This window comes from Coffea eugenioides, chromosome 8 (assembly GCF_003713205.1).
Source record: "Coffea eugenioides isolate CCC68of chromosome 8, Ceug_1.0, whole genome shotgun sequence".
In the NCBI taxonomy this organism is placed as follows: Eukaryota; Viridiplantae; Streptophyta; class Magnoliopsida; order Gentianales; family Rubiaceae; genus Coffea; species Coffea eugenioides.
The window spans coordinates 46,523,969-46,538,053 of NC_040042.1; the positions used below are offsets into that span (position 1 = coordinate 46,523,969).

At 36.3% G+C, this 14,085-nt stretch overlaps 1 protein-coding gene across 2 annotated transcripts; it reads left to right on the plus strand.

Annotated features, from left to right (window-relative positions):
- The first annotated feature begins 643 nt into the window (after positions 1-643).
- On the plus strand, positions 644-8,246 carry LOC113781677 (probable GABA transporter 2). Of its 2 annotated transcripts, XM_027327649.1 has the most exons (8): positions 644-983; positions 4,186-4,266; positions 4,373-4,603; positions 5,255-5,352; positions 6,111-6,297; positions 6,768-6,898; positions 7,237-7,473; positions 7,627-8,246. In XM_027327649.1, exons 1-8 carry the CDS (start codon positions 923-925, stop codon positions 8,014-8,016), a joined length of 1,416 nt encoding a protein of 471 aa, XP_027183450.1. In that variant the 5' UTR covers positions 644-922; the 3' UTR covers positions 8,017-8,246. The 2 variants fall into 2 exon arrangements, with proteins under 2 accessions (XP_027183450.1, XP_027183451.1); XM_027327650.1 differs by lacking the exon at positions 644-983 and having other exon boundaries at positions 4,183-4,266; positions 4,344-4,603; positions 7,627-8,244.
- Positions 8,247-14,085: the final 5,839 nt, after the last annotated feature.

The following is a 14,085-nucleotide window of genomic DNA, read 5'->3' on the forward strand; positions in this document are numbered from 1 at the left end:
ATGGAACACAAGAGCTCTGGTGGTAGACAATCCAATGAATTACAGTCCAAGGGGATTTTGCTGTTTGTCTGCAATTTGTTCTGTTGGCCATGTGGGCTGGCTAACGAACCAAAAGTTCCGCTAGTCTTAATTGCTACCAACCAAAGCTCGATATCAATACAGTTTACTTTTGCGTTCGAATACATAAATTTGGCATTGCTCGCAATCGAGCTTAATGCTTATGTTACATTTCTGTACACAATCATTTGGTTAGACAGTTTTGAGCACAACTCCAAGGAGTCCTTTAAGTTCTACAGTGGCTTTTTCTTCATAAAATTTTTTTGCCAGTTATTAAGAATATCAGAAACAAAAAATGAAAGAAGTTGAATTGTGAGCTTTGCAGTGCGAATTGGCAGCCTTTTTTTTTTTAATTATTATAAATTAAAGCATAGAAGCGTTAAAAAATGGAACTAGAGAATCAGCAGCAGGCCCAGGATACTTCACCAGCTATGTACAATGCAAATTCCTATAGGGCTACCCATGGCCCACAAAACCAGGTTAATGAAAAAGGTAGAGGTTGGTGTGTGACACTGCTGTCCGCGATTCCAAAAGACGAGAGGTACGTTTCCGCAGTTACTAATAGTCGCGCGACATGCGCCGTCAATGTCAACGCCTCCCCTCCTAAAATGTGCCGCCAATGGTAACGCCTTCTACAATCTTCTTGTAACAGATGGATGACAACTCCCAACTGCATATACCAAATTAGGACTACTAAACTTCAATCGTTCGTTCATGCTCTACTTGTAACGACTCACCAAGCAGATATAAAAAATAGATCGAAATAAGGAAGCCAGGTAGGCTATTAGTTATTCTACTTCTAGCCGAGGGCAACAAAAGCAAGCCTTTCTAAAATCGCCGGCCACTCAGAGCTTGAACCGGAAAGATGGGCCGACTGTCCTCCGACGGAGCGCCAGAAGAAGGGAGTATTCCTTTGCTCGTATCAGGTAAAACTGCTTGCTGACTTGCGATTCTTATTTATTTATTTATTATATAGCTGTCAATTCCTCTCTTTTTCATACATCATGAAACAAAAAAAAAAAAAGGTTCTAAGCAGCTAGGAATCTTACTTACGGTTGTCGTGAAGGAGGTTAGGACGGGCAAGAAATGATGCTAAGAAATAAGATGCACCCACCACCTAGAAGCCTAAAAGCCTAAAACCGTAAAGCCCCAATCCATTCATCTTAGTGGGAACAAACCATGCGTTGGGGCCTGCGGTTCTGCCTCTGGTCTTCACTCTTTCACCTCGTCATCATGTTTGGATGGTATTTTTTTGAATTTTTTTTAATAAAAAAATTACTGTAATAATTTGACATATATATATATATATATATATGAGATAAAAAAGTAATTAAAAATATGTTTATATAGTAATTTTTTTTTTTGAAAAATTACTTTTCAAACAAGATTAGGCTTTTCATTTTACTTTTATAAGTTTCTTGGCTACCAAATTGTTTCAATAACAAAATCCTTTTTGCTTGCGCCAATTAAAGAGAGCGCCCCCGCCCTTCAAAAAAAAAAAAAAAAAAGGAATAAGTGTTTTTGGACGTCACTTGAAATTTGTTTGTTACTTTTTTTTGTTTTTTGTTTTCCTGAAACGATAGAAGTTGAAATTTGTTTGTTACTTGCTTGTGGGAAATCGACAATAAGAGGTGCCGTGGCCGCAATGATCGTCTCCGTCTCATGGAGGTTGAGTTTGTGTTTGCCGGGTTGCCATCATGAATTTGGACAAAAAGCCAAGAACGCAAGGCTTTGCTTCTCCACTTCCCCCTTTGCCTTTTCCGCGTATTATTCCTTGTCATTAGAGGTGGCAAAATGGGCGGGATGGGCGGGATTTGATTGGGTTTCAGATGGAATCGAGTCATATGGGTTTGGGTCCAACCTTATCCATATGTGTTTTGGGACTAACTTGGGCGGGATCACTTTGGAATGGGTTTAGATTGATTCCGTCCAATACCCAAATCTATTTTCTACATTTTTTTTTCTTTAATTCATTTTTTATTTTTTATATAACTTTAATATTTTTGTTTTATTAAATTTCTTTTAGTTTTATTAAATAAACATGCAAGTGTTTTATACTCAGGATTCTCACAAAAAATTGGATTAACAAATAAAGGAAAAGATAGATATACAGCCATATTCTAACATATATCAAGATGACCAAGGCACTTAAGGTGTTGAATATTTATCCTCATCATTGTCCAAGGATGATAGGTCTAAACTAAATGAAATGTTGGAAATTCTTGTGGATAATGACTAGGAAGACTGATAGATTATATTTGCTCGTATGACTATAAAAATTGTTAAAGATAATTTTTTAATCTAAGACTCCGTTTGGATTGGCTATTTTTTCAAAAAACAAGTTTTTCAAATATAATGTTACAGTAATATACAATAACTCAAAAAACATCTCATCCATATTAGTATATCAAATATTTCAAAAAAATTTTATAGTAAAAATTTTTCATATACACTGATACAATAAAATTTTTCAAAAACACTCCAAAAAATAACTAATCCAAACGGAGCCCTTGTTATTTGAGCCCAATGGGTACCCAAGTATTTCTCAAAATTTCTCATCAATTAATGGGTACAATTGGGATTTGTCCCATTTTAAACCCAATACCAAATTCCAATACCCATCCCGCCCAAAGTCCCCATGGGCATGGATAACCCATTGGGACTTGGGATAAATTGCCACCTCTACTTGTCATCATCACAGTACTAATATAGTACACCACTTATTATTATTATTATTATTTTTGGTTGGATTAGGCAGAAACTGTAGAATATACTATAATCCAGGAAAAAGATGCTAATCACAGCTTCACTCTCTATTAATTTGGCATGGGAAGAGCCCTTGGGGGGAGTGAGGAGTACTGCATGGGGGATTATTTACTTTAATTACTAGTATTTGCTTGCTCAGCCATAAAACAACTCTCTCCAGTTCCTACAAGCTACAAATACCCCCCCCCTCCCCCGAAAAACTGGACGAGGGGCCTGGACGGTTGTCTCTGACAACCGTCCCAGGCAGTTCACGGCTTGGATGAGGCCTCAAAAATTTGTGCGGCTCAGATCACGTCTTGTAACTCGATTTTCACGCCGTGTGGGACTCACAAAAATGTTGTTCTAGTGTTACTTGCTGTTGTTCTATTGTTACACCTTGTACAGATAATGTTACACTATGTACAAATGGTGTTACACCTTCCGGAGCGGTTGTTCTGACAACCGCTCCAGCCCCGCGTCCCGAAAACTGTGAGATTCTCTTATCATTTTCAGCAACTCAACCATTCTAAATTAGGGCATAAATTGAGTTAAACCATACAAGCCTTAATAATTGAAAGTCTTCCATTTTGTCTCTTCTCTCACAAAATTAGAATAACGTTAGCATATTGATAATTGAAGACTATCCCCCTACCTAAAAACAAGATGATAATAATATTCCTAATAATAGCAGCGCAATACTGCATAATCTGTCTGTCATTATTCTATCTATTTATTCCTAATATTTCCAGTGTTGTAGTTTCAATAGATATATGTAACTTTCAATTTTCAAATATTGTCGTGCTCCTAGAATTAAAAGAAAAAAAGGATACCGATTGCTTGTGCGCGACAACTAAGATGGCTTGGTTTCCTTTCCCACCCATTGGCTTGCGGCTTCGTCAGGCTTCTCACTTCCCAGTCCATCATATGAATATAATAGAGGTCAACCATTTCATTTTATAGTCATCGTTCTCATTGATAACAACAGTGAAAATTTCCCGTTCGGCAATTCCGTCGTCCCAGCTGCCTCATTCTAATCTCATCCCCTCCTATATTGCTATACTCTGATTAAAAAAATAAAAAGGACATGTTCTATATATAAACTACTAGTAATTAAAGCAGGATGTAGATGCATATATTCGTATTCCCATTCCCCCTGGTGCTTCTTTTCTATTTTGTTTTTTCCTGAGACTAAGACAGCGACGAGCCACCCCATATCCTTCCTGCCTTTCTTCCTTCGACCACGATCAATCAACCCCATATCCTTCTTCTTATATATTCTTCTTCTCTGACGACCCAATTACATGCACGATCAACTGATATAAATTTAAAACCAGCATACATATATTTGCATGTACTGATACGTTCTGTAATACATGGCGCCAGAAAATCCACGGGATGATCAATCTGTACCGGAGATAAATCGGGAGCACGACGCCGGCGCAGTTTTTGTTTTGGAGTCCAAAGGTAAGAAGGATTTTGTGTGAAGATCAAATGCAAGATTAGTCGGTACTAACTAGTTCTAGTATTCTTCTATTAATCAGAGGATTCTCCTTTTGTCCGGTCTGGCCAGGGGAGTGGTGGCATGCGGGATTTCATCTGACGACAGCGATAGTGGGGCCCACAATACTGACGTTGCCGTACGCATTCCGAGGTCTTGGATGGGGTCTGGGCTTTTTCTGCTTATCGGTGATGGGGGCGGTTACGTTCTATTCTTACTATCTTATGTCCTTGGTGCTTGATCACTGTGAGAAGTCTGGACGTCGCCACATCAGATTCCGCGAACTCGCTGCTGACGTCTTGGGTACCTCATCTTTTACGCATTAGCTCATCTCTCTCTCTCTCTCTCACACACGCGCACACACCAGTACTCTGTTTCTGATGTGAAGTTTTTAACTGCCTTGCCTCAGTTCTCGACCTGTGGAGTCCTTTTTGAGAAGAAATGTGCAGCTATACTGGGACCTGTTGATGGCCTTTTTCTGGGTGCAATTTGTTATTTAAGTGAATGAGCTTTCCTTTCTAGTTTTGGATTAGTAGGAAGGTTATGGAATTTACTTTTAACCTGACATATCTGGTGATAATCGTAGTGTTCATGGTTTGTTGAGATACCATGGAGTAGACTTTTGAAAGGATCTTATGGGGATAACAACTAATTACTCTGAGCAATAACGCCCTGTGCAGCGTCCTATGAATGCCTCTTGGAGAAACTTAGGCTGCACCATTATATTGTTGGAGCATCAATACATGTTATGTTTCAGTCGCTAATTGGAGCCGTGTCTTTTACATTTCAAACAATTTTGCTTTCACGTTCTGCATTTTTGGCATTCTGACATTGATCAGAGCATTTGGCTGTCAACAAATTAAAGTTTGCTAATTATTTTGCTGCTTGCTCCTGCTTATTGGGAAGAAGTGTATCGGTAATTCTTGACTAAAGGCCTTGCGTTTCACTCTGTAGGATCGGGATGGATGTTTTATTTTGTAATATTCATTCAGACAGCCATCAACACAGGCATTAGCATAGGAGCAATTCTGCTTGCTGGGGAATGCCTACAGGTATAGCAACATAGGTATCCACTTGCTTCTTGTAGCGTGCAGACAGATTAAACATATGGTATTGGAAGCTTTAGAGGACTTCTTAATGCGCTCTGGCTATCTTTATTATCATAATTGGCAGTTCAATTTGATCTATAATCTGTCATTGCTGCCTCTGTATTTGGGGGTTGTGCAAGTAAGCTTCATGTGCCGGACAAGGGGATCTGTTGATTTTGGTTTGAGACCTTTAATTGCAAAAACAGGGAATAGAAATCTGTTAACAGAACTCAGAATTAGTGATAATACGGAATGGCTGAAAAAAAAGGGCTTTTTGTGATCGATACCTTGCTGATGGCAACTTTAGGTGTTAACTTAGAAAAGCTTAAATTTATTAATGAACAGAAATTTGTTGATAAAACTTAAAGAAGGTTTCAATTAGTGAAAATTCAACTCATTAGTGTCTGCATGTCATGCATATCTCTTGTATTTCAAAACCATGTTGGAAATCAAAATTGAGTGATTATGCTCTTCCATGGCACAATGTGTCTTCTAGGCACAGACGTGAAAACATCATGAAGTTCATAACTGGGATAAAGACATGTTGGAACATAATTACTTTCTGGTATGAAGATTGCTCAATCTGTTCTGAGTTATGGTTTCTTTGCTCTGCATAAGTATCAATACCTATTTTATCACCATGCATAGATTTATTAACAAGCCAGTAATTCTTTTAAACTGTCTTCTCTTGAACTGACACCAGCTGTTGTTCTTGTTACAAGATCATGTACTCAAACCTTTCTCCAAATGGGTCACTGAAGTTGTATGACTTTATAGCAATGGTGACTGTAGTGATGATACTCCTATCCCAGTTTCCAACCTTCCACTCCCTCAGGCATGTTAATCTTGGTTCGCTGCTTCTGAGTCTGGGCTACACTTTGCTTGTAGTCGGTGCTTGTATACATGCAGGTAGATCCTTCTTTTAATCTCTACTTGTGCTGATTGATTATACATATATTTTGCAGCTGACACAACAAAGTAATTGACTAAATAGTGAAAACAGTACTTGGTGTTTTGAGAAAGATGCCTGTGATATGAATGATTGTTGCACTTTGAAGAGTGTTGTAGCACACATAACATTCATCCTCTTTTTTCACCTAATCCTGAGTGAAGTAAAATTTCCGGAGCAGTAAAACATATGTGAAATCCGTTACCACAAACATATGTGAATCCATTACCACAATTGAAGCTATACTTTGGACCTTAATCTGGATTGAACCCTTGTTTTTGCAATGTACACCAAATGATTTGCAAAGAGGCTTATATTGGATTCCTGAAAATGATATACATGTTGCTGCCAGCTGCAAAATCAGAAAAATTAGAAGTTAAACAATACATATGATCCTGGTTGTGATCTAATTTGTTTCAGTATTATGCAGGAACATCCAAGAATGCACCTCCTAAGGACTATTCTTTAGAAGGCTCAACATTGTCTAGGAGTTTAAATGCTTTCGCTTCAATATCTATTATAGCTGCTATTTATGGAAATGGGATACTACCCGAAATTCAAGTAAGTTTTCCTGTTTAAGCCATGGTTCTAGGGTATCAATCCATTTGTGCTTTTGGGCCAACAAACTCATTTCTTTCACTATTAGTAAATGTCATGGGGAACTGTTAAATGAGGCATTTCATGTTGCAGTTGGATACAGTCATGGAGACCTCCTAAATGGGTATATAAGCTGTAGTCTGCATCCATTTACTTCAGTGAAACAGGCTTAAGAATTCTGATCCCATTAGTATCTAGCTGCAAAAAAATTACAATCAGTAGTCGGTCACATACGTGTTAAGATCCATTTAGTAGAAAGTAGTCGCCTGTTGAGATTCAGTTTTCTGAAACAATCAATGCAGGCTACTCTAGCTCCACCAGCCACTGGGAAGATGTTTAAAGGTCTTGCAATGTGCTATGCTGTAATCTTTGTGACTTTCTACTCTGCTGCTGTTTCGGGATACTGGGCATTTGGGAATAAATCGAACTCAAACATTCTCAAGAGCTTGCTGCCAGATGAGGGACCTTCCTTGGCTCCCACATGGGTATTAGGTCTTTCAGTTGTCTTCATTCTCCTTCAACTATTTGCCATTGGCCTGGTAAGCTCATCATGCATTTTTACAGCAAAATCCTGATTACTTCTTGTAATTCATTTAGAACTGCGCTAGGTGTTCCATTTGATTAAATGCTTGCATCTTTCCTAAGTATATCACCTTCTGCTTTAACTTCTCTGATATATATATATATGACAGGTCTATTCTCAAGTAGCTTACGAGATCATGGAGAAGAAATCAGCTGATGTAAACAAAGGAATTTTCTCCAAAAGAAATCTAATCCCAAGGATAGTTCTTCGGACACTCTACATGCTATTTTGTGGGTTCTTTGCAGCCATGTTACCATTCTTTGGGGACATCAATGGTGTTGTGGGAGCCATTGGATTCATCCCGCTAGATTTCGTACTGCCGATGCTTCTTTACAATATGACACATAAACCCTCAAAATCATCCCTCAGTTTTTGGATCAACAACTCCATCATCATCATCTTCACAGGTGTAGGACTTTTGGGCTCATTTGCTTCAATTAGGAAATTAGTTATAGACGCTAAAATGTTCAAACTCTTCAGCAGTGATGTAGTTGATTAACTCCTCCTATATGCCACAGGAGTAATTTTAAAAAGTTATAGAACTGAAAGAGGTAATCCACAATACGAATCATAATCTGCTACCCCTTCATGTTACTGTTTCACTAACGGCGGAAGATATAGAGAAACTGCGAGTTTAGTTTACAGAAATCATGCAGAAATTATGTTCAAATGAATCATGAATCCTTTCTGTGGTGTTTCAATTACTTTCCCCTCAAACCAGATCAATCACCAGGTGTACATGGAATTTTAGGAATTGACCATGACCTTGTGTAGGGTCCAGCCTCTTTTTGTCTCTTCCCTTATAAAGTATGTTGTGCAAGCTCCACATTCTGTGCTGAGATATTTCTTAATGAATCTAGCATTATGTAGTAAGCGAGTTGACAGGAGGGAGGAGATTCATAAACAACTGCTAATGCTAGGAAAGCAGCATATGATCCCCGCCAACTCCCCCACTTCCACCTTCCCCAACCCACAAAACAAAGCCTTACTCGAGCGTCTATGCCAGAGTTTATGTTAATTGTTAATTTACTGAAAAGAAAGTAGAATAACCCCATTGGTAATCAGGGTGAAATTGTTACTTCCGCATCACCAGTATTCTTGATTATAAAGAATTCGTTGGAGGACGGCAAATTTCTAAACAAAAACTAGTAATAAGAGTTATAACGAGGCATGAAACTACAAAGAAAAACCCACAATTGATCTTAGGTCGCTGCTAGGGCAGAGATATCTATTCAATCTTTATTAAAAAATCTTCCATTTGTCATGATCCAAAGAGTGACTCGACGAGAAATAAAGCAATCAAGGTGGTGGTGTGCAACAAATCAGCATTTGCCAACAGGCCCCAATACTTCAGCCTTAACTACCGATATATACCATGGATAGCTTTCAGTCCATCCAGAAAAAGACTTCTATGGCAACCAAATTACACGTTCGTGCTCGTCACAAGTTTTGTTCATTTGGGTCAAACTCAAAGCAGCTGATCCATGAATAGAGATAAAGATTAATAAAGCAAATCTCGAGGAAAGCATGCATTCATTGCTGTCCCCCTTATTTTGTGGGTCTTGCTCATATTAATGGCAACAAGAATCCAGATCATCGTGCTCAGCATCTCGCAATTTTACAGATTGAGCAGTATTCTTTATGAATTTGATGACGTGAAGTCTTTTAGAAACCTGATCGCCCGATTTCTTAGACTAAACATAAACTTGGACCCTTCGCACGGAAGATTATCTTTTAATCATTATGGTCAATCAGTGTTAATTATTGTCTTATAGAATAAAGATTTGTGCCCATTGCATTAAATGCCTAGTCTTCCTTCTCAAATAACACTAATTAAGTCTAAACAAATGTTTCCAGATGAATTTTATCTGGTTAAATGCTTGTTAAGCGTCATGGACCTATAGAAATATGCAAGTCTGCATTTATTTTACAAGAATCAAGAGTACATGGAAAAATTAGCTTACTATATTGAAACTCTATACACGGAGAAATTCGCATTGAGCTATGAAACTCTTTTCAGGGTGACGCGACTCTCTTAATGTTATTTTCTCCTCCATCACTGTTAAGAAATTCGAACTCAAGACCTTATTTAAGAAAGAAGTATCAAGCTACTCACCACCCTGTCCGACAACCATCGATGTAACTGTGTAAACTTACGATCATAGATAGGGCGATCAGGATAAGTCCCTCAGTCCCTCTTCTCTTGTTGTCTCGTCTGCGTGATTGATAAACCGCCTTTAGTGCGTTTTATGGTCCTCGAATTGAGTTGACAAGGCTACAACGAGAGGAGGACAATCATTTAGCACCGAGACAACTGTTTTCGTTTTGGCTTTAGTGCCAGCAACTGCTTACGATAATTTGTTCTGTATTTGTCCCCAGCCAATGCAGCCCACCTCTTCCCAGTCACCAATACACACACAGAGATTAAAACCCAAAAAGATCCCCAATGCAAAGTATTGCAACAATCCCCGTGCCGTTTTCTTGGGGTTTTAATGAACTTTACTATGTATGGAATTGGACTATTGGAGGATTGACGTCAATCTATGTAGCAAGCGTAAGGTTAACCTTTAGCATTGTATTGATCCTTTAAGGGAGTGTCCAAATATAGAAGCTTTATGTTGCCAGAGGATTTGAGGTGCTAAGAACTCAATCCGTCGCTATTGGAAAAAAAAAAAATCACTATTCGTCGTAGAAAATGATTATAAGTCCTTAAATATCCTTTTTTTGTACATGCAAAAGTTGAAAACTGTATATATCTCCAGTATATTAATGGTATTGAAGCATATATTGGTCGTGTTGTTGCATAGTCTAGTTTTATCGTTTGATAAGCACTCCTTACTTATACATCCTTTATTGAACGTATATTATGGAAAAAAGGATAATTTTAAAATCAGTGTGGTGGCCACACACATTAATAAAATTTTCCTTTATCTAAAATTATCTAAAATTATGAAACACTTTTAGATTCTCAGAATAGGAAATATATAATACTACATGGAATGTTTCCCTGGCTTCTAAATAATCATATGATTTTTAGGTGAACTTGTGAGTTCTATATAAGTGGACAATGGTGTAGAGAGGTAATATAACAATTTCATGACTGGATAATTTTGTAGGGGTTACAAGTGTTGATGGTACTAGCAAGCCAGGCAGACATGGACAGGAGCCGAGTAGGTTAACTGCATTTGAAGGTGGGGAATCAGACCAAGAGAATGTCAAGGCAGAGTTCAGCAGTGAGATGTCGAGTTTGTTGGACTTTTTCTACAAAATCAATTTCTAAAGATATCTCCATATATAGCATCATCTTCAAATAATCAAATGAAGTCTCATTCTCAGTTTGGACCATTTTTTAACGCATATGAAGTCAGAAAACAAGTGCTGCGTACAAGAGCCAAAACTATATCCTTCAAGCAGGAAATATTCATGGCGTTTTTGACATCAACATATTTTCTTGTTACTCTATATTATTATGAATCACCTTCACGTGATTGTGGGAAGGGATCGACATTGACTTCAATCTCTGCGGGTAGCTTTTTCTTCAAGGAAATCTGAGTGCTTGGAGAAGATTTCTCTTCATGGACTGTTTTGTATAGTAAATTCCACAATAAGGTACTTAAAAACTAATAGATCAATGGCTCTCTCTCTCCCTCTCTCTCTTTAATGTAACGATCCCTCGTCAAGTGTATGATTATATATATGCCCACTAAGGGTCAAATCTTAAAACTATGTGTCCATAATTTGAAAAATCAACTGCATATGGTATCCATAATTAAGTATATATAGAGATAAAAGAAAATCGAAATATAATAATTGAGTCTTTTTTGTGTGTGTGTGGGGGGGGGGGTAATTAAGGATTTATCTTTTCTAATGACTAAAGGTGCGTTTGATAAAATTAAAATCTGAAATTTGAAATTTGAATCTAAATCTATTAAATTGGTGAATTATTAAGTATTAAATTTGATACATTTAAATATATATCACATTAATTTTATCTCGTTTTGATTATTAAATGCGTATGAATATGTTAAAATCTAAATTTATTAAATTTAAGTGTTGAATTGATTATCAAACAATGCTCGAGTCCAACTTCGAAGGTCTGGACGGTGTGTTAAAAAAATTGAGTCTCTAGACAATTGGCGGCTCTGACTAAGGAAAACATAATAACAGCGTACGAGAAAATCCACTCAAGGAAAGCAATTTACGAGTAGTATTTTGAGGTAAGTAATTTGGTGGCGTGGATGCGTCAGAATGCCTTCTTTATTAAGCACTTGCTCCCCACGCTTGTTATTAATTTATTATGGTATCCTGATCTTGGCACCAACCTTAACCCAAACTATTAAATGCCATTACCGACATATGAATTCTGGGTAAACCGTCCTTCCGGTTCACTCTTTCTTTCCAATTTACCCAATGATTACCCAAACCGGCGGAATGTAGTTGTTTTCCCTTCGGCGTAGGCATGTGGTGATGTTTTGTTTATCTAAATTTATGCTAAAAAATGTTTAAAATTTTGAACGGTATTATGTGGCACAAGTTATGAGGATCAACACCCTTTTTTGTCCAATAAGAAATAGGGTAATTCGTTAGCATAACAAAAAAAAAATGCAGCAGAAAACAATTTGAATAGGTACTTATTTGTAAAAAAAAAAATTATTTGCATCATCAGCACATTTTTTAACCGTCCTTTTATTTCACATATATCACATCAAAAAAAGTGTTAAAGTGTATATCTTTTACATAAAATTATCCCAAATAATTTATTATCTAAACACACTTAATATTTCTCAAACCAAGAACCGAAGTTTTGTAAGCCAAGAAAGAAATTATTATGCGATTGCATGGATAATAACAAGGCATGGGAGTTATCATATATATATATATAATAAAGTCGTATTTTCATCTTTATCCTTTTATTTTATATCTTTCCTACGTGACTTAACGACAGGGCAAGTAGGTGCAACGCGCTTTATGAGTTAACCCCTTAATAACCTACGCTATTCCATCCCTCTTTTTTCTCTTGCCTTTACAATTCTAGATAATCCTTTCATAATTATCTCTTCCATTCTTTCACCTTTTTTTTCCTTAACCCTAATCGTCAAGCCTAAATTTCCTGAGGATTAGTATAAATAATTTTGAATTATGTTTTTAACTCGCTCTCATCTTCAACTCAAAAGTTCGAAATATCAATTCGAATATTAGATTATCTTTATCAGATTATCGCTATCGCAGTTACTCTATATTTTTACTCATATATGTGGTTCTCGATCTATTACTCATTACTTTATCAAGCAGTGAAAATGTTTACACTTTTTCCACCATTTTTTTTGGAAATTTTTTTTTTTTTTAACTTCAATGCAAGGATCGGATTTGGAATTTCGTTTTTATTCCCTTCAATGCAAGGACCGCATTTGGACTTTGTTTATGCTCGCTGTATGTGGTCTATAATTTCCTACACTTTCTTCATAACTAGGTCATTGAATTTGAATTTTCTAAGTCTTCAAAAGTTTCAGTTTGATTTTTATTTCTAGCAAGGTTTTTGTAATTAATTTGTTATTTCAATTTATGGATTCACTCTTCAATTAAAGTAGAACATATATTGCTTTTTGGTTAGTGATTTAAAAGTGGCCTTTTAAACTATTTGTTTTCACAAGATTTTTTAATTGCCTTTGACAATTTATTAATTGTCTTCAACAATGTACTAATTTTTTTTATTATTTTCTAGGTTTCTGGGGTTAAAAAAATTTTGTGCAGTTTTCAATGTTTTTTTTAGACTTTGGTAGAAAGCTTCTAAAGAACAAGAAGATGTCACTGATTACATAAATGGCAAGGCATCAAGTTCATTGTCATACAACAGTTCACGTCATGCAATATACATCAGACTATTTAGATTTTTTATGTTTTTGACTTAGGAGCAAAATACATCTTATATTTTCGTTTTGCTTCTATTAGCCGTGAACAGATTTAGAAGTTTGTTGTGTTCCTATGACATGATTGATTCTGAATTCTGATCTTTTATTAATATTTCATTCGGCTTCTTTTCTTTTCACATTAACCTTTAAGCCATTTATATTAAGTACCAAAATTGATGTTTTGGTAACGGGTTGGCCATTCTTTTGTTTACAGAAGATCAGCCAAGATTGATCTTGCCTATTTTCAAGTTTTTGAATGTTATCATATCGTCGAATGTTTTTTTTTTTTTTGAATTATTAATCACTGAATTAGATGTTTAAATTTACATTATAAGACTATTTTTGAATAACAATGTGCGCATAGTAATGTATTTAAGAAAGGTTATAATAGATTATACAATACGTTTGTATTTTATGCAAATAGTTTTATGAACTACACTAAATAATTTATTATTTTTAAACAATTCCCATTCCACGAATGGGTACAAAACTAGTTTTTATTAAATCAATACTACTATTCTGATTGTTTGCTCAAGTGATGCAACCTGGCCACACCGCGGCATTACATAGGGAAACAAAATCAATTAATCACTCTAGCTACTTCCTAAACTAATTATAATTTAATTATCAAATAATAAATCTAATTCTAGAACTACTAA

Excerpts from the sequence above, each read along its gene's own strand:
- LOC113781677 (XM_027327649.1), top strand. The coding sequence starts at position 923 with ATGGGCCGACTGTCCTCCGACGGAGCGCCAGAAGAAGGGAGTATTCCT. Across the intron at positions 6,298-6,767 it reads CGGTGCTTGTATACATGCAG|GAACATCCAAGAATGCACCT; the intron begins GTAGATCCTTCT and ends AGTATTATGCAG. Across the intron at positions 7,474-7,626 it reads AACTATTTGCCATTGGCCTG|GTCTATTCTCAAGTAGCTTA; the intron begins GTAAGCTCATCA and ends TATATATGACAG.